This window comes from Hippopotamus amphibius, chromosome X, assembly GCF_030028045.1.
Source record: "Hippopotamus amphibius kiboko isolate mHipAmp2 chromosome X, mHipAmp2.hap2, whole genome shotgun sequence".
Classification (NCBI taxonomy): Eukaryota; Metazoa; Chordata; class Mammalia; order Artiodactyla; family Hippopotamidae; genus Hippopotamus; species Hippopotamus amphibius.
In genome coordinates, this window is record NC_080203.1 from 62,978,786 (window position 1) to 62,999,885 (window position 21,100).

At 35.5% G+C, this 21,100-nt stretch overlaps 1 protein-coding gene across 1 annotated transcript in view; it reads right to left on the bottom strand.

The window, feature by feature from the left end:
- DACH2 (dachshund family transcription factor 2) overlaps positions 1–21,100 on the bottom strand; it is a 632,298-nt gene that overhangs the window by 122,543 nt on the left and 488,655 nt on the right. Inside the window, exon 6 of the mRNA XM_057717620.1 lies at positions 9,920–10,092. Within this exon, the coding sequence (XP_057573603.1) occupies positions 9,920–10,092 (173 nt within the window). The remainder of the gene's footprint in view (positions 1–9,919; positions 10,093–21,100) is intronic.

The window sequence follows — 21,100 nt, forward strand, 5'->3', positions numbered from 1 at the left end:
ACACAAAAGACCCTGAATAGCCAAAGCAACCTTGAGAAGGAAAGATGAAACTGGAGGAATCAGACTTCCTGACTTCAAACTCTCCTACAAGGCTACAGTGATCAAGACAGTATGGTACTGGCACAAAAACAGAAATAGAGATCAATGGAACACAATAGAGAGCCCAGAGATAAACCCACACACATATGGGCACCTTAACTTTGACAACAGAGCCAAGAATATACAATGGAAAAAAGACAGCTTCTTTAATAAGTGATGCTGGGAAAATTGGACAGCTACATGTAAAAGAATGCAATTAGAATATTTCATAAAACCATACACAAAAATAAACTCAACATGGATTAAACACCTAAATGTAAGGCCAGACACTATAAAACTCTTAGAGGAAAACAGGCAGAAAACTACATGACATGAACCAAAGCAAGATCCTTTTTGACCCACCTACTAAAATAATGGAACTAAAATCAAGAATAAATAAATGGGACCTAATGAAACTTAAAAGCATTTGCACAGTAAAAGAAACCTTAAACAAGACAAGAAGGCAACCCTCAGAATGGGAGAAAATACTTGCCAATGAAGCAATGGACAAAGGATTAATCTGCAAAATATACAAGCAGCTCATGAAGCTTAATACCAAAAAAGCAAATAACCCAATCCACAAATGGGCAGAAGACCTAAATAGACATTTCTCCAAAGAAGACATGCGGATGGCTAATAAACACATGAAAAGAGGCTCAACATCACTAATCATTAGAGAAATGCAAGTCAAAGCCACAATGAGGTATCATCTCACACCAGTCAGAATGGCCATCATCAAAAAATCTAGAAACAATAAATGCTGGAGAGGGTGCAGAGGAAAGGGAACCCTCCTGCACTGTTGGTGGGAATGTAAGTCGGTACAGCCACTATGGAAAACCATTTGGAGGTTCCTTAGAAAGCTAAAAATGGAACTACTATATGACCTAACAATTCCACTACTGGGCATACACCAAGAGAAAACCATAATCCAAAAAGAAACATGTACCATAATGTTCATTGCAGCACTATTTACAATAGCCAGGACATGGAAGCAACCTAAATGCCCATCAACAGATGAATGGATAAAGAAGATATGGCACATATATACAATGGACTGTTACTCAGCCATAAAAGGAATGAAATTGAGTTAATTGTAGTGAGGTGGATGGACCTAGAGACTGTCATACAGAGTGAGAGTAAGCCAGAAAGAGAAAAACAAATAGTGTATGTTAACTCGTATATATGGAATCTAAAAAAATGGTGCTAATGAATCCAGTGACAGGGCAAGAATAAAGATGCAGATGTAGAGAACAGACTTGAGGACAAGGGGTGGGGGGGGCAAAGTGGAAGCTGGGACAAAGTGAGAGAGTAACATTGACATATATACACTTCCAAATATAAAACAGAGAGTGGGAAATTGCTGCATAACATAGAGAGATAAACTCTATGATAGGTGATGACTTAGAGAGCTGGGATAGGGCAGGTGGGAGGGAGTTGTGGGAGGATGGAGATGTGGGGATATATGTATAAATACAGCTGATTCACTTTGGTGTGCCTCAAAAACTGCCACAACAGTGTAAAGCAATTATATTCCAATAAAGAGCTTAAAAAAAAAAAAAGAATCCACCTGCCAATGCAGGGGACAAGGGTTCGATCCCTGATCCAGGAAGATCCCACATGCCATGGAGCAACTAAGCGCATGAACCACAGCTATTGAGCCTGCACTCTAGAGCCCGTGAGACATACCTGTTGAGCCCATGTGCCACAACTACTGAAGCCCATGCTCCTAGAGGCCTTGCTTCACAACAAGCCAAGCCACTACAATGAGGAGCCCACGCACCACAATGAAGAGTAGCCCCCACTCGCTGCAACTAGAGAAAGCCCATGTGCAGCAATGAAGACCCAATGCAGCCAATTAATTAATTAATTAATTAAAAAGCAAAGAATTCTGTTTATTGTTTGTCTCTCCCTATTAAGTTATAAGCCTTAAAATCCACCTCATGCATAAGAGGGACTCAATCAATGGAGAACAGAAAATATGGATGGTTTTAAACCATATATCAGGGGCTTCTTCTGATTCAATTAGCTAACAATATGCTTGCTAACAAATGCCAAGTCGGCTAACCTGAATTAAGATGAAGAGTTAACATGACTTATAGATTAGCCTAACCAGTTTTTTGATGTAGTTTCAATAAGAAAAAATGGAAACATAGAAACAAAATGTAAAGAATGTGAGAGATCTATTTTGCAGAAAGAAATAGTGAAGCACAGGAACATTAAAATATTTCCTCCTAGGCACTTTGCTCAGAGATGCTAAGTGTGGACTTGCCTGGTGGTACAGTGGTTAAGAATCTGCCTGGCAATGCAGGGGACACAGGTTTGAACCCTGCTCCAGATAGCTCCCACATGTCACGGAGCAACTAACCCCGTGTGCCACAACTATTGAACCTGTGCTTTAGAGCCCATAAGCTACAATTATTGAGCCCATGAGCTGCAACTACTGAAGCCCATGTGCCTAGAGCCTGTGCCCTGCAACAAGAGAAGCCATGGCAGTGAGAAGCCTGCACACCGCAATGAAGAGCAGTCCCCAATCACCACAACAAAAGAAAGCCCACACACAGCAAAAAAAGGACCCAACACAGCCATTATTAAAAAAAAAAAAAAGAATCCACCTGCCAATGCAGGGGACATGGATTTGATCCCTGGTCTGAGAAGATCCCACATACTGCAGAGCAAATAAGCCCATGTGCCACAACTACTGAGACTGTGTTCTAGAGCCTGTGAGCCACAACTACTGAGAACCCACGCCACATCTACTGAAGCCCACATGCCTAGAGCCCATGCTCCTCAACAAGAGAAGCCCACACAGCACAACAAGGAGTATCCCCCACTCACCACAACTAGAGAAGGGCCGTGTGCAGCAACAAAGTCTCAATGCAGCTAATAAAAATAAATAAATAAATAAATGAATAATAAATAAATAAGTGCTTTCAACACCCATTTATAATTAAAACTCTCCATTATTTACAATAGCCAGACATAGAAGCAACCTAAATGTCCATAAACAGATGAATGGATAAAGAAGATGTGGCACATATATACAATAGAACATTACTCAGCCATAAAAAGGAACAAAATTGAGCTATTTGTAGTGATGTAGATGGACTTAGAGTCTGTCATACAGAGTGCAGTAAATCAGAAAGAGAAAAACAAATACCGTATACTAATTCACATATATGGAATCTAAAAAAATGGTACTGATGAACCTGGTGGCAGGGCATGAATAGGGAATGGACTTGAGGACATGGTGGGGTGGAGGGGAAGCTGGAACATAGTGAGAGAGTAACAATGACATATACACACTACCAAATGTAAAATAGACAGCTAGTGGGAAGCTGCTACAGATCACAGGGAGATCAGCTTGACTCTTTATGAAGACCTAAAGAGTGGGATATGGAGGGTGGGAGGGAGGCTGACAAGGGAGGGGATATGGGGATATATGTATACGTATAGCTGATTCACTTTGTTATACAGCAGAAACTAACACAATACTGTAAAGCAGTTATACTCCAATAAAGAAAAAAACAAAACAAAACAACTCTCCACAAAGTGGGCACAGAAGAAACATACCTCAACATGATAAAGTCTATATATGACAAACCTACAGCTAAAGTCATACTCAACAGTGAAAAGCTGAAAGCATTTCCTCTAAGATCAGGAACAACATAAGGATGTCCACTCTCACCACTTTTATTTAACATAGTTTTAGAAGTCCTAGCTACAGCAATCAGAGAAGAAAAAGAAATAAAAGGAATCCAAATTAGAAAAGAAGAAGCAAAACTGTCACTGTTTGCAGATGACATGATACTATGCATAGAAAATATTATAAATGTTACCAAAAAACTACTAGAGCTCATCAATGAATTTGGTAAAGTAGCAGGATACAAAACTAATACACAGAACTCTGTTGCATTTCTACACATTAACAACAAAAGATCAGAAAGAGAAATTAAAGGAACAGTCCCATTTACCACCATATCAACAAGAATAAAATAACTAGGAATAAACCTACCTAAGGAGACAAAAGACCTGTACTCGGAAAACTAAGATGTTGATGAAAGAAACTGAAGACAACACAAACAGGTGGAAAGTATACCATGTTCTTGGATTGGAAGAATGGATAGTATGAAAATGACTATACTACTCAAAGCAATCTACAGATTCAATGCAATCCCTATCAAAATACCAATGACATTTTTCACAGAACTAGAACAAAAAATCTTAAAATTTGTATGGAGACACTAAAGGCCCAAAATAGCTGAAGCCATCTTGAGAAAGAAAACCAGAGCTGGGGAAATCAGGCTCCTTGTCTTCAGACTATACTACAAAGCTACAGTCATCAAAACAGTATGGTACTGGCATAGAAACAGAAATATAGATAAATGGAACAGGATAGAAAGCCAAGAAATGAACCCACTCACTTATGGCCAATTAATCTATGACAAAGAAGGCAAGACTATGCAATGGGGGAAAAACAGTCTCTTCAATAAAGAGTGCTGGGAAAACTGGACAGCTAGATGTAAAAAAATGAAATTGTAACACTCTTTAACACAGCACACAAAAATAAACTCAAAATCGATTAAAGACCTAAATGTAAGACTGTAAAACTCTTTGGGGAAAATATAGGCAGAACACTCTCTGACATAAATTGCAGCAATATATTTTTTGGTCCATCCCCCAGAGTAATGGAAATAAAAACAAAAATAAACAAAAGGACCTAATTAAACTCAAATGCTTTTGCACAGCAAAGGGCACCATCAGCAAAACAAAAAGACAACCACAGAATGAGAGAAAATATTTGCAAATAATGCGACTGACACAGGATTAGTCTCCAAAATTTACAAACAGCACATGTGGCTCAATACCATAAAAACAAACAACCAAATCAAAAAATGTGCAGAAGACTTAGACATTTCTCCAAAGAATACATACAGATGTCCAAAAGGCACATGAAAAGATGTTCAACATTGCTAATTATTAGAGAAATGCAAATCAAAACTACAGTAAGATATCACCTCACACCAGTCAGAATGGCTATCATCAAAAAATCTACAAACAATGAATGCTGGAGAGGGTGTGGAGAAGAGGGAAATCTCCTGCACTGTTGGTGGGAATGTAAATTGGTACAGCCACTATGGAGAATAGTATGGAGGTTTTTTAAAAAACTAAAATAGAACTACCATATGATTCACTTTTGGGCATATATCTGGAAAAAAACTTGGTTCAAAAGTATACATGCATGCCAATGTTCATTGCAGCACTGTTCACAATAGCCAAGACATGGAAGCAACCTACATGTCCAACCACAGATGAATGGATAAAGAAGATGTGGTGTGTGTGTGTGTGTGTGTGTATATATATATATATATATATATATATATATATATATATATGAATGATGGAATACTACTCAGCCATACAAAATAATGAAGTAATGCCATTTGCAGCAACATGCATGTACCTGGAGATTATCATACTAAATGATGTAAGTCAGACAGAGAAAGACAAATATCATATGATATCACTTATATGCAGAATCTTAAAAAAAATGATACAAATGAACTTATACAGAAACAGAAACAGACTCAATCTTAGAGAATGAACTTATGGTTACCAGGGGGCAGGGTGGGGGGGGATGGGACAGACTGGGAGTTTGGAACACACATGTACATACTGCTATACTTAAAACAGATAACCAACTACCTATGGTATAGTACAGGGAACTTTGCTCAATATTCTGCAATAACCTAAATGGGAAAAGATTTTGTAAAAGAATAAAACAAAATAAAACCCTTTAACAATAAAAATGTCAAAATATGTGAAATAAAAATTAGAAATGCTAAGTTCTGACAATTAAATACAGTTTATACAGCAAGTCATTCGCTAACTTGATAGTCTCTATTTCTCATATATTCAAGGCACATACTGCAAGTCCAGCTTCCAAAGGAAATTGTGACCACAGTTTAATAAGCATCAGTGACAATGCACAGGCATCAGCTTAACACAAACTATGCTAAAGGAGAGTAGCAGGTGTTTAGAAGGATTCTGAAAACTTGTTTTAATATTACAGCATTTTTTTAGTTCAGGGATTTTAAAACTGATATGAAAATGGGAAAAGTTTTGCTTGAAATTTTAAAAAATCATAGGGAAGCAATAAGAATAATTTAAACATCAATAAGTTTGGTAACTCTTTTTGTAAATATTGATAAATTTTAATACAACTAAACACACATTTTGGACTTTTTTGTAATGTGTTATAATCTCTTACTATGTATATCAAGTTTCTGATATATATATTTTTTTCTGCAGATGTTTTAAGTCACTTGAAAGTAGGGATATAATGGAAACACTAGCCAACTTTTAACTATAGAGATGCTATCCTAGATGATTCTATAATTACATTAGATTGTCTATGCTATGGACTGAATGTCTGTCTCCCCAAAATTCATGTGTTGAAACTCTAATCCTAAATGTGGTGGTATTTGGAGATGGGGCTTCTGCGAGGTACTAGGTCATGAGGGGGGAAATTTCATGTTGGGATTAGTACCCTTATAAGAAGAGACACAGAAGAGCTAGCTTCCTATCTTTCTTTTCACCAGGTGAGGACACAGAAGACTGTCTGCAAACCAGAAAGAGAACTCTTGCCAGGAACATACTTGCCAGGCATTTTGATCTTAGATTTCCCAGCCTCTAGAACTGTGAGAAATTTCCTGTAAGCCATCCAGTCTATGGTATTTTGTTACAGCAGACCACCAGAGCTCAGACAATATAATACACAGCAAGAAGGGTTTTGTGATGCAAGCCACTGTGCCTTTCCTTAATTCATAGTGGATTTGTCAGAAAAAAAATCAAATTCTATAATTGTCATTTATTTCTAAATATTAAATGTTAAATTTTTCTGATCGTTCATATTTTGGAAGACAGTTTACCTCTAAATGGTAAAAATCATGTAAAAAATCAATGCAAATATTTTGTGGGTAATTACAATAAGTAATACAAATTTAAATATCTATTTTTTAATGACAATATGCTAGGATAAAAATAAAAAATCAATGCAAATATTTTGTGGGTAATTACAATAAGTAATACAAATTTAAATATCTATTTTTTTAATGACAATATGCTAGGATAAAAATAATCTGTAAATGTAAATAGAGAAAATACATCTTTGTTTGAATAGTCCCCATATCCCACAAGTAGTATTATATGATAAACTCTCAATTCACAGGTTTCCCCACTGCATGTGATATTCAATAGATTGAACTTTGAAAGTATGCTTCACCAAGAAGCACATTGAAAACAAATTTCTGTTGAAATATAGATCAACAGAGGTGTGAAATTTCTGTCCATATAATTGGGTACCATAGAGCTAGTATCATATTGATTATTGTTCTTGAAAGAAGGGGTGAGGTTTTAACATATGAACACCTAATTTGTCAATTAAGTAAAAGATTTTTGTTATGGTAGTTTCTGTAAATTATTATTTTAAAACTAATAATGTTACTATTATACAGTAGCACCTTTGTGAAAATAAACAAGCAAAACTTGGCAACTATATTAAAAGCTTCTATGAATTCACTGAAACATCTCTTTGTAAAATTTTTTTTCTTTATTTCCTTCTCATCCTTTGATGGAAATCTACTTCAATAGATTTGTAGAGAAATTTTATCAAAAGGAATTCAAAATAAATATTTTGTTTTCAACTAACTTTAGTCAAAATAACTATATGAAAAGAGATGCAATTTTCTTCAGTGTGAAATGGTTTCTGCATATTTGGCAGAACTTAAATAACCATGTGATCTAATGTCAACTTTTACAAAACAGCATCCAATTGTGTTTGTGAAGGTTCTGACTTTTTCTTGAAAACAGGTTGCATAGAAAGAGAGAAATCAGCAATAAACAAAAATATAGCTATACTGCTTTTATACATTAACAATATTTGGATTATTAAAGGAGAAGATAATTATCCTTTCCATTTCAATCATTATCTCCACCAATAACCAAATACTAGTCATGAACCCTACCCCCAAGTGCCTCTTTGATCCAAATTCATCACAAAGTTATCCAAAGCCCCAAACATTCAACCAAAATGTAGCGGATTCTGTCTGAGTAATGGTCATTAAGAAACTAAACAAAGGTACTTTTGAAAGGCCATAAACATGACTCTATTGAGAGTATTTTTTCATCATTTCAAAGTAAGTGTGACAATTCCATTACTCTAAATCATGTTTTGTTTCAAAATAGAGTTTTCCTGTTTTGTGTGGGGTCACATTTACTTAGTAGCCATCCAGTTTCAAAATCATAGGAAACTTATTCCATCTTTTAAATAATGTTCCTGAGTGTTTTTTTCTCTCAAAGACAACTCTGATTCCTGGTTTACAAATTCCTGGTTTATCAAATATTCAAACAGAGCTCTGATTAGCTGATATAGACTAATTCACTAAGGACCACAATATTTACAGGAAGAACACTGCTACTTGGCCATGGAAATATATACAGAGCATAATAAAATTGTATCAGTTTTTCTTTTCCTTTTCTACAAAGGTTATGTTTTAAATTTTCTTCATTGTTTTAGAAGTCTCCCAAACTGGAAGCTGATTTAAAATGGAACAAAAATGTCTAGAATCTCACATCTCTTCTGCCTTCACTTCTTTCACTCCCATGTGCATCTATTACAATCATATCAATATTGCAATCTCAAATCTATCAACTGTAATGTCATTTGTGATTCCTGCTCCCTCTTTCTCCAATCTAGGTTTGATCTCTCCCCCCTCTAAATTCATGTAATACTTGGTGATGCTCTATGCTATCCATCACAGTCTGTGTTGTTATGCAAGTTAAATGGGTACTTGTTGTTTGTCTCAATTTAGGTTGTGAGTCCTGGAAGTCAGGAACTATGTTCTATTTATTTCCCATATTGCCCTATGCCATGTACGTATATCAGGAGTATAATATTTGTTGAATAAGTGGAGGAACAAAGCAACAAATCAAGAGTTGCCCTAATTATACTCTTTTGAGCCTATATACCCTTATATTATCTCCTCAAGAAAAGGAAAAATATATTAAAAAGCTTAGTTCATGTGACACTTGGAGGGCAGAGAGACCATGTGCCAAACTAATAGGAAACATAAGGAGGATTATAAAATATTATTTGTGTTACATTACCCAATGGTCCTGAAATTTTGAAAAAATTTATTCTAGAATATGATGATAATGCTGTAAGTTATTGTAAATATTTGTTTAATGTTTCACAGTTTTAAACTATATTTTACTCACATTATCTCCAATCAATGAAATAAGTGAGATAGATTATTACTATGACCTTTATTTTACAGTTGAGGAAACAAGTTCAGGATGGTTAATTGTCATATCCAAGGTCATTCACTTATTAAGTGGCAGAATCAGAATTGAAACTCAGGTCTTTCTGACTATAAGTCTTGTATGGTATATACTATTCCACAACCGCCTCACAAACACCAAAAAGATGCAGTGTTTACTTTGTTTCACCCCAGCAATGGGAATGGATTTTGCACATTCTTCTACTCTGTCATTAGCTGGGCACGCCTCCCACAGACTGTGCTCATGAATGCAAGACGGGAAGCTAGAATTAAAGGTCATATCTGTGGTCACTGAATGAAAACAAACAACAACATAACAAAAAAACAAAAACAAAAAACACCTTACCAGGCCTAGTCAGAAATCAAACTCACCAATTCTTTACGCTAAGCAACTGAGTCAATGAGCTGTGTGTTTATACTGAAGGTCTAGTGGTATTGCTATTATTTTATCAAAATTTACATGTAATTAACACCTTTGTTCTCTTCTAAATCATGATTCTTACCTTTATAACTGAGGCCCCAGCTCTGGAGAGTGGACTGTGAATCTGGGCTGCAGCAGCCATGTTGGCAATAGTATTGAGATGGTTCATCTGATTCATTGCCATGGCAACTGATGCAGGAGGTAAGCTGACTGGAAGTAGGGGATGAGGCATCATCATAAATGGCAGATCCAGTCCTAAAAGAGACAGTGCATGTTAAATTTTTACATTAGTTACATTATTTGGACAAAGGGAAATCACATGAAAATTGATGTTATGAAATACTAAAAATAAATCTAAATTCACTCATTGAATTTTTTAAATGAAGTTTTATTGTATCCTAATATCTTTGAACAATTAATAGTACCTATGGGATTTAACAGTGTTTTATAAATTAAAAATATTCCTGTATCCACAGACTTTTATTTAACAATATTCCTTGTTCTTGCTCTTACTCTCAAAATATTTATAAGGTTCAAACATTTTTACTCATAAATACAAACAAAGATCTTTAAGCTGATCATTTTGTTTAACAAAAAGAAGTAACTTTATTTTTAAACATTATAATGTATTGATGTGTTGATAGTTTCTAGCTTAACTCTTTCTTTAGGAGACATAATAGTAGTGCTGGTACGATAAGACGTAGATTCTCTCTGTTTCAGAATTATTGAAGAAAATAACACTTGGAATATGTCCTACTCTTTTAGTTACAAATCTCTAAAATGAATTCTTATAGCTCTAGTTTCAAACCTTTGTCCATAAGGAATAACTCCCCTATCAAAATATCAACCTGTTTTCCAGTTTAATAACAAATACCAACATCTTCGAGTAGCATCAAGAATTCTTTGTTTTCTTATGCAATGTGAAGTATTTTTCACATATTTTGAATTCCTTAAAGAATATCTTTCAAGCACTATCCACATTACACTTGTGGTAGCCACAGATATGTCATCACGAAAATGGTAACAAATTAAAATAGTTGTCTACTTATCCCTTGTAAGGTTGGGATTTGTGAGGAAACACCTTTGAGCAGAGGCTAGGGAAAGTTAGCCTAATATTATGGATGTTAACATGACTGCAATAAGTAAACCATAGCACTTTATAATGTATTTTAAACTATTGTCTTAACAGTAATCTTGCCTTCTTTTGGACATGTGCCCAGAAACTAGCAATCTTTAATAGATGTTCTAAAACATGCTTGCCTATGATTTTCCTCAATTATTACAGACTATTAAAATTCTACTATGGGCAATGTTTATGTTCGTCTTACACACAATTAACAACTCAATAACATCCCTTTTTCCTCTTTGCCATCCCCTCTTTTTTCTTGCTTCCCATATCACAACAGCAAGTGTACAACAATGAATCTATAGGAAATATATTCAGAGGCCCCTTAAATCTCACTCCTCAAAACAACAGTAACAGTAATACAAACACTCAAAACACATATTTTTAGGACAAAAAGGGGGCTAGAGAAAGAAACATTGTGAATTGATTTGAGGTCCATCTCCTGGGTTCAACAATAATGGCTGAATTAAAGTCATTAACAAAAAAATTTCAAAGGCAGCACAATAAAACCTCACATTCATTTGGTTTCCAAGTCATGTTTTCCTCTGTAATATCTTGCATTCTACAGTCAGGCATCAATTCCACCATGCCTAGATGGTAACCTGTCTTCCAGTTTGGTTTTCTTATACTGTTTTTTTTTTTTTTTTTTTTTTTTTTTTTTTTTTGCGCACATGGGCTTAGTGGCATGTGGGATCTTCCTGGAGCAGGGATCGAACCCATGTCCTCTGCATTGGCAGGCGGACTCCCAACCACTGCGCCACCTAGGAAGCCCTCTTATACTGTTTAATTGACCTTTCCACTCAAATTTTAAGACTTTCAGCAGCTACTCGCTGTCTCCAGAATAAAATATAAGCTCTTTGGTTTTATGTGAAATTACCTTTCTAGCTTTGATTTCTCACTATATTCCTCTATGTATGCTCTACTCTAGCCCCTCTGGATTAGTTGTAGCTCTCTACAATTTTAACTCAACTTAGCCTTCACTTTTGTTGATGCCTCTCTCTGGAATCTACCACTCTAACCCATTTATTTAGGTATGGTAAAAGTCCTTCTTTTTTTTTAAATGAGTGGACTATTTTTAGAGCCGTTTTAGGTATACAGAAAAAAAATGAGCAGAAATTACAGAGAATTTCCATATACTTCCTCTCCACCAGCAGTTTCCTCTGTAATTAACATCATGGATTAGTGAGGTACACTTGCTATAATGGATGAATAAATATTGATATATTATTATAACTACTGTGCATAATGTTCAATACGGTTCATTCTTTGTGTTTCAAATTCTAAGGCTTTTCACAAATGCACAGTATCATGTATCTACCATTACAGTATCAAACAGAATAGTTTAACTGCCTTAAAAATCCCCTCTGCTCCATCTATTCACCCCTCCTCTTACACTTGGCTTTTAATATCTCTACAGATTTGCCTTTCCTTGAATGCCATATGAGTGGAATCATACAGTATTTAGTTTTTTCAGACTGGCTTTGTTTCACTTAGCAATATGTGCTAGTCTTTTCTAGGCATCATAGCTCATTTGTTTTTATTGCTAACTATTGTTCCATGGCATGGATGTAACACAGTTTGCTTACTCATTCAGCTATTGAAGGCCACCGTGGTTGCTTCCAACTTTTAGCAATTATGAATAAAGTTGATATAAAAATTGGTATGTAGATATTTGTGTGGACATACATTTTCAATTCATTTGGATAACAAGGAAGACTATGTTTAGCTTTGTGAGAAATGGCCAAATGCTTTCCAATATGTGCCATATTGCATTCCCACCAGCAATAAATGAGAGTTCCTGTTGCTCCACATCCACACCAGCAATTAATTTTGATGGAGTTTTGGATCATAGCCATTCCAATAGGTGTGCAGGGGTATTTCATTTTGTTTTAATCTGAAATTCTCTAATGGCATATGATGTTGAGTATATTTTCATATGATTATTTGTCATCTGTATATCTTATTTGGTGAGGTGTTTGTTCAGGTCTTTGACTCATTTTTAATTGGGTTATTTCTTTTGTTTAAGTTGAAGTATAATTGACATATTAGTTTCAGATGTACACTTAGCGATTCAATATTTTTATAGATTACATGCCAAAGTTATTATAAAATATTGACTCTGTTCCCTGTGCTGTTCATTACATCCTTAAGACTTATTTATTTTATAACTTGTAGTTTGTGCCTCTAAATCCCTTTCACCTATTTTATCCTTCCCCCCACACCTGCCCCTTGTGGTAACCACAAGTTTGTTCTCTGAATCTGTGAGTCTGTATCTGTTCTGTAATATTTGTTAATTTGATTTGTTTTTAGATTGCACATATAAGTGAAAACATACAGTATTTGTCTTTCTCTGTCTGACATTTCTCTAAGCATAATACCCTCGAGGTCCATCCACATTGTTGCAAATGGCAAGATTTCATTCTTTATTATTGCTGAGTAATATTCCACCCCTTCTTTAACCATTCATCTGTTGTAGGCACTTAGGTGGCTTCCATTATCTTGGCTACTATAAATAATGCTGCTATGAACAGTTAGGTGCATATTTTTTTTCAAATTAGTACTTTTGTTTTCTTCAGATAAATACCCAAGAGTGGAATTGCTGTATGGTATGGTAGTTCTATTTTCAATTTTTTGAGGAATGTCCATATCATCTTCCATAGTGTCTGCACCAATTTACATTCCACCAACAGTACATGAGGGTTCCTTTTCTTCAAATCTTTGCCAATATTTATTTCTTATCTTTTTGATAATATTCATGCTCACAGGCATGAGGTGATATCTCATTTTAGTTTTGGTTTGCATTTCCCTAATGATCAGTGATGTTGAGCATCTTTTCATGTGACTGTTGGCCACCTGCATATCTTCTTTGGAAAAATGTCTACTCAGGTCCACTGCCCATTTTTTAATCAGGTGATTTTCTGATGTTGAGTTGTAAGAGTCCTTTGTATGTTTTAGATATTAACACCTTATCAGATACATCTTTTGCAAATATCTTTGCCCTTTCAGTAGGCAGCCTTTTCTTTTATTAATAATTTCCTTCACTGTGCAAAAGCTTTCTAGTTTTAGGTAGTCACGATTGATTATTTTTGCTTTTGTTTCCCTTGCCTGAGGACACATATCCAAAAAATATTGCTAAGATTGATGTCAAAGAATTTACCACCTATGTTTTGTTTTAAGAGTTTTATGTTTCAGGTTTTTCATTCAAGTCTTTAACCTGTTTTGGGTTTATTTTTGTGTATTGTGTAAGAAAATCATCCAGTTTGATTCTTTCACATATAGCTGTCCAGTTTCCCAACACCATTTACTGACAAGGCTGTCTTTGCCCCATTGTAAACTTTGCATTCTTTGCCAGAGCTTTATTGACCATGTAAGTCTGGGATCATTTCTGGTTTCCCTATACTCTTTCATTGATCTATGTGTTTGTTCTTGTACCATACTGTTTGGATTACTGTAGCTTTGAAGTACAGCTTGAAATCAGGGAGAGAGACACCTCTAGCTTTGTTTTTTTTTGTTTGTTTGTTTTTTTTTTTCTCAAGATTGTTTTGGGGTCTTTTGTGTCTCCATACAAATTTTAGAATTATTTGTTCTAGTTCTGTGAAAAATGTCATGGGTATTTTGACAGATTCTGAATTTAATCTGTAGGTTGCCTTGGGTAGTATGGTCATTTTAACAATATTAATTCTTCCAATCCATGAGCATAGTGTTTCTTTCAATTGATTGTGTCATCTTCAATTTCCTTCATCAATGTCTTACAGTTTTCTAAGTACAAATCTTTTAATTTCTTGGTTTGGTTTATTCTTAGGTATTTCATTCTTTTTCATGCAATTGCAAATGAAATTATTTTCTTAACTTCTCTTTTTGATAGTTCATTGTTAGTATATATAAATGCAACAGATTTCTGTATATTAATTTTGTATTCTACAACTTTACTGATTTTACCTTTTAGTTCTAATAGTTTTTGGTGGTATCTTTAGAGTTACTATATATATAGGATCACATCATTTACAAACAGTGACAGTTTTTTCTTCCCTTCCAATTTGGGTTTCTTTTTTATTTCTTCTTATCTGAGCGCTATGGATAGAACAATCTTGAATAAAAGTGGCAATTCTTGTCTTGTTCCTGACCTTAGATGAAGTGTTTTGAGCTTTTCACCCCTGAGTAGTATGTTGGATGTAGGTCTGTAATATATGGCCTTTATTATATTTAGATATCATCCTTCTATATCAACATTATTAAGAGTTTTTAATCATAGATTTATGTTGGATTTTGTCAAAAGCTTTTTCTGCATCTATTGAGATGATTTTTATCTTTTGTTTTGTTAAAATAGTGTACTATGTTGAGTGAGTTGCAGATATTGAACCATCCTTGCATCCCTGGAACAAATTCCACTTGATCATGGTATATGATCTTTTTTTAAATAATTAATTAATTTATTTATTTTATTGGCTGTGTTGGGTCTTTTTTGCTGTGCATGGGCTTTCTTTAGCTGTGGTGAGTGGGGGCTACTCTTCATTGTGGTGTGCGGGGCACCTCATTGCTGTGGCTTCTCTTGTTGCAGGGCACAGGCTCTAGGCACATGGATTTCAGTAGTTGCGGCACATGGGCTCAATAGTTGTGGCTCATGGGCTCTAAAGCACAGGCTCAATAGTTATGGTGCATGCACTTAGTTGCTTGCGGCATGTGGGATCTTCCTGGAGCAGGGCTTGAACCCATATCCCCTGCATTGGCAGGCGGATTCTTAACCACTGCGCCACCTAGGAAGCCCTGGTATATGATCTTTTTAATGTATTGATGATTCAATTTGCTAATATTTTGTTGAGAATTTTTGCATCTATGTTCATCAGTGATAATGGCCTCTAATGTTATTTTTTGCAGTGTCTTTGTCTGGTTGTGGTAGAAGTGTGATGTTGGCTTCATGGAATGAGTTTGGAAGCATTCCTTACTCTTCAATATTTTTGAATAGTTTAAGATAGGCATTAACTCTTCTTTAAATGTTTGGTAGGATTCACCTGTGAAGCCACCCAGTACTAGATTTTTATTTGTTGGTAGTTTTTTCTATTATTGATTCAATTTCCTTACTGGTCTGGTCATATTTTCTATTACTTTCAGATTCAATCCTGGGAAATTGTACATTTCTAGGAATATTTTCCATTTCTTTTAGGTTGTCCCTTTTATTGGCATATAATTGTTTGAGGTAATCTCTTAGGATCCTTTGTATTTCTGTGGTATTGGCTTAAGTTCTCATTTTTCATTGTTGATTTTATTTAATTGGGTCCTCTCTCTTTTTTTCTTCATGGGTCTGCCTAAAGGTTTATCAATGTTGTTTATCTTTTCATAGAACCAACTCTTAGTTTCCTTGATCTTTACTATTTTTTGTCTCTATATGATTTATTTCTGCTCTTATCTTTATTATTTCTTTCTTTCTACTAACTTTGGGTTTTGTTTGTTTGTTTTTTCTAGTTCCTTTATGTGTAAGGTTACGATTTTCTTCTTTCCAGGAATGGGCTTATAGCACTATAAACATCCTTCTTAGGAATTGTTTTTGTTGTTTCCCATAGATTTTGAATCATTGTGTTTTCATTTCCATTTGTCTCCAGGTATTTTTAATATCCTCTTGATTTCTTAGTGACCCATTGATTGTTCAGTAGCATATTGTGTAGCCTCCACATGTTTGTGTTTTTGCAGTTCATTTTCTTATGGCTGATTTCTAGTCTCCTAGTGTTGTGGTCGGAAAAGATGCTTGATATGATTTCAACCTTCCTAAATTTATCGAGACTTGTTTCTGGCCCAGCATGTGATCTATCTGGGAAAATGTTCCATGTGCACTTGAAAAGAATGTGTATTCTGCTGCGTTTGGATGGCATGTTCTATGTATGTATCTACCAATTTCATCTGATCTAATGTGTCACTTAACGACGTTTCCTTATTGATTTTGTCTAAGTGATAGATTCACTGATGTAAATGGGGTGCAAAAGTCACCTACTATTATTGTGTTACTGTCAATTTCTCCCTTTATGTTTGATAGTATTTGCTTTATGTATTTGGGTCCTCTTATGTTGGGTTCATATATATTTACAATTGTTATATCTACTTGGATTGATCCTTTCATTTTATGTAATATCCTTCTTTCTCTGTTACAGTCTTTGTTTTAAAGTTTGTGTTGTCTAATATAAGTATTGCTACCCCAGCTTTCTTCATTTCCATTTGCATGAAGTACCTTTCCCCATCCTCTCAGTTTCAGTCTGTGTGTGACTTTAGATCTGAGGTGAGTCTCTTGTAGACAGCATATATATGGGTCTTATTTTTTTTTTAATTTTTTTTGGGGGTACACCAGGTTCAATCATCTGTTTTTATACACATATCCCCGTATTCCCTCCCTTCCTTGACTCCCCCCCCTCAAGTCCCCCCCACCCTCCCTGCCCCAGTCCTCTAAGGCATCTTCCATCTGCCAGTTGGACTCCCTTTGTTATACAACAACTTCCCACTGACTATTTTACAGTTGGTAGTATATATATGTCTGTGCTACTCTCTCGCTTCATCCCAGTTTCCTCTTCACCCCCCGCCCCCCCCCCATACCTCGAGTTCTCCAGTCCATTCTCTGTATCTGCATCCTTATTCTTGTCACTGAGTTCATCAGTACCATTTTTAGATTCCATATATGTGAGTTAGCATACAATATTTGTCCTTCTCTTTCTGACTTACTTCACTCTGTATGACAGATTGTAGTTCTATCCACCTCATGACATATAGCTCCATCTCATCCCTTTTTATAACTGAGTAATATTCCATTGTATATATATGCCACATCTTCTTTATCCATTCATTTGTTGATGGGCATTTAGGTTGCTTCCATGTCCTGGCTATTGTAAATAGTGCTGCAATAAACATGATGGTACAAGTTTCTTTTGGGATTATGGTTTTCTTTGGGTATATGCCCAGGAGTGGGATTACTGGATCATATGGTAGTTCTATTTGTAGTTTTTTAAGGAACCTCCAAATTGTTTTCCATAGTGGCTGTACCAACTTACAGTCCCACCAACAGTGCAGGAGAGTTCCCTTTTCTCCACACCCTCTCCAACATTTGTGGTTTCCAGACTTTGTGATGATGGCCATTCTGATCGGTGTGAGGTGATACCTCATTGTGGCTTTCACCTGCATTTCTCTGATGATGAGTGATGTTGAGCATCTTTTCATGTGTGTGTTGGCCATCGGGATGTCTTCTTTGGAGAAATGTCTATTTAGGTCTTCTGCCCATTTGTGGATTGGGTTATTTGCTTTCTTGGTATGAAGCTTCATGAGCTGCTTGTATATTTTGGAGGTTAATCCTTTGTCCGTTGTTTCATAGGCAATTATTTTTTCCCATTCTGAGGGTTGCCTTTTAGTCTTGTTTATGGTTTCTTTCGCTGTGCAAAAGCTTTTAAGTTTCATGAGGTCCCATTCGTTTATTCTTGATTTTATTTCTCTGATTCTAGTAGGTGGGTCAAAAAGGATGTTGCTTTGTTGAATGTCATAGAGTGTTCTGCCTATGTTTTCCTCTAGGAGTTTTATAGTGTCTGGCCTTACATGTAGGTCTTTTATCCATTTGGAGTTTATTTTTGTGTATGGTGTTAGGAAGTGTTCTCATTTCATTCTTTTACATGTTGCTGTCCAATTTTCCCAGCACCACTTATTGAAGAGGCTGTCTTTTTTCCATTGTATACTCGTGCCTCCTTTGTCAAAGATAAGGTACCCATATGTGTCTGGGCTTACTTCTGAGTTCTCTATTCTATTCCATTGATCGTCTTTTCTATATTTGTGCCAGTACCATACTGTCTTGATCACTATGGCCTTGTAGTATAGTTTGAAGTCAGGAAGCCTGATTCCACCAACTCCATTTTTCCTTCTCAAGATTGCTTTGGCTATTCGGGGTCTTTTGCATTTCCATACAAATCGTAAGATTTCTTGCTCTAGTTCTGTGAAAAATGCCATTGGTAATTTGATCGGGATGGCATTGAATCTGTAAATTGCTTTGGGTAGTACAGTCATTTTCACGATGTTGATTCTTCCAATCCAGGAACATGGTATGTCCCTCCATCTGTTTGTGTCGTTTTTGATTTCTTTCATCAATGTCTTAAAGTTTTCTGCATACAGATCTTTTGCCTCCTTAGGCAGGTTTATTCCTAGGTATTCTATTCTTTTCGTTGCAATGGTGAATGGGAGAGTTTCCTTAATTTCTCTTTCTGCTCTTCCGTTGTTAGTGTATAGGAATGCAAGAGATTTCTGTGCATTAATTTTGTATCCTGCTACTTTACTAAACTCATCAATTAGTGCTAGCAGTTTTCTGGTAGAGTCTTTAGGGTTTTCTATATATAATACCATGTCATCTGCAAAGAGTGACAATTTGACTTCTTCTTTTCCAATTTGGATTCCTTTTATTTCTTTTTCTTCTCTGATTGCTGTGGCTAAAACTTCCAAAAATATGTTGAATAATAGTGGTGAGAGTGGGCACCCTTGTCTTGTTCCTGTTCTTAGAGGGAATTCTTCCAGTTTTTCCCCATTGAGAACGATGTTGGCTTTTGGTTTTTCATATATGGCTTTTATTATGTTGAGGTAATTTCCTTCTATGCCCATTTTCTGGAGAGCTTTTATCATAAATGGATGTTGAACTTTGTCAAAAGCTTTTTCTGCATCTATTGAGATGATCATATGGTTTTTATCCTTCAAGTTGTTGATATGATGTATCACGTTGATTGATTTGCGTATATTGAAGAATCCTTGCATCCCAGGGATAAACCCCACTTGATCATGGTGTATGATTTTTTTAATGTGCTGTTGGAGTCTGTTAGCTAGTATTTTGTTGAGGATTTTTGCATCTATATTCATCAGTGATATTGGTCTGTAGTTTTCTTTTTTTGTGACATCTTTGCCTGGTTTTGGTATCAGGGTGATGGTGGCCTCATAGAATGAGTTTGGGAGTGTTCCGCATTCTGCAATATTTTGGAAGAGTTTGAGAAGGATAGGTGTTAACTCTTCTCGAAATGTTTGATAGAATTCTCCCGTGAATCCATCTCGTCCTGGGCTTTTGTGTGTTGGGAGATTTTTAATCACTGCCTCAATTTCCGTACTTGTGATTGGTCTGTTCATGGTTTCTATTTCTTCCTGGTTCAGTCTTGGAAGATTGTATTTTTCTAAGAATGTATCCATTTCTTCCAGGTTATCCAATTGATTTGCATATAGTTGCTTGTAGTAGTCTCTCATGATGTTTTGTATTTCTGAGGTGTCCGTTGTTACTTCTCCTTTTTCATTTCTAATTCTGTTGATGTGCATCTTCTCCCTTTTTTTCTTGATGAGTCTGGCTAATGGTTTATCAATTTTGTTAATCTTCTCAAAGAACCAGCTTTTAGTTTTATTTATTTTTCTTATGATTTCTTTCCTTTCTTTTTCATTTATTTCTGCTCTGATCTTTATGATTTCTTTCCTTCTGCTCACTTTGGGGTTTCTTTGTTCTTCTTTCTCTAGTTGTTTTAAGTGTAAGGTTCGGTTGTTTATTTGATCATTTTCTTGTTTCTTAAGGTAGGACTGTATTGCTATAAACTTCCCTCTTAGTACTGCTTTTGCTGCATCCCATAGGTTTTGGGTTGTTGTGTTTTCGTTGTCATTTGTTTCTAGATATTTTTTGATTTCCTCTTTGATTTCTGTAGTGATTCCTTGGCTGTTTAAGAGTGAATTGTTTAGCCTCCATGTGTTTGTATTTTTTGCAGTTTTCTTCCTGTAATTGATATCTAGTCTCATGGCGTTGTGGTCTGAGAAGATGCTTGATATGATTTCAATTTTCTTGAATTTGCTGAGGTTTGATTTGTGACCCAAGATGTGATCTATCCTGGAAAATATTCCATGTGCACTTGAGAAGAAAGTGTATTCTGTCGTTTTTGGATGGAATGTCCTATAAATATCAATTAAGTCAAGATGGTCTAATGTGTCATTTAAAGCTTGTGTGTCTTTATTTATTTTATGTTTGGATGATCTGTCCATTGATGTAAGTGAAGTGTTCAAGTCTCCCACTATTATTGTGTTACTGTCGATGTCCCCTTTTATGGCTGTTAGCATTTGCCTTATGTATTGAGGGGCTCCTATATTGGGGGCATAGATGTTTACCAT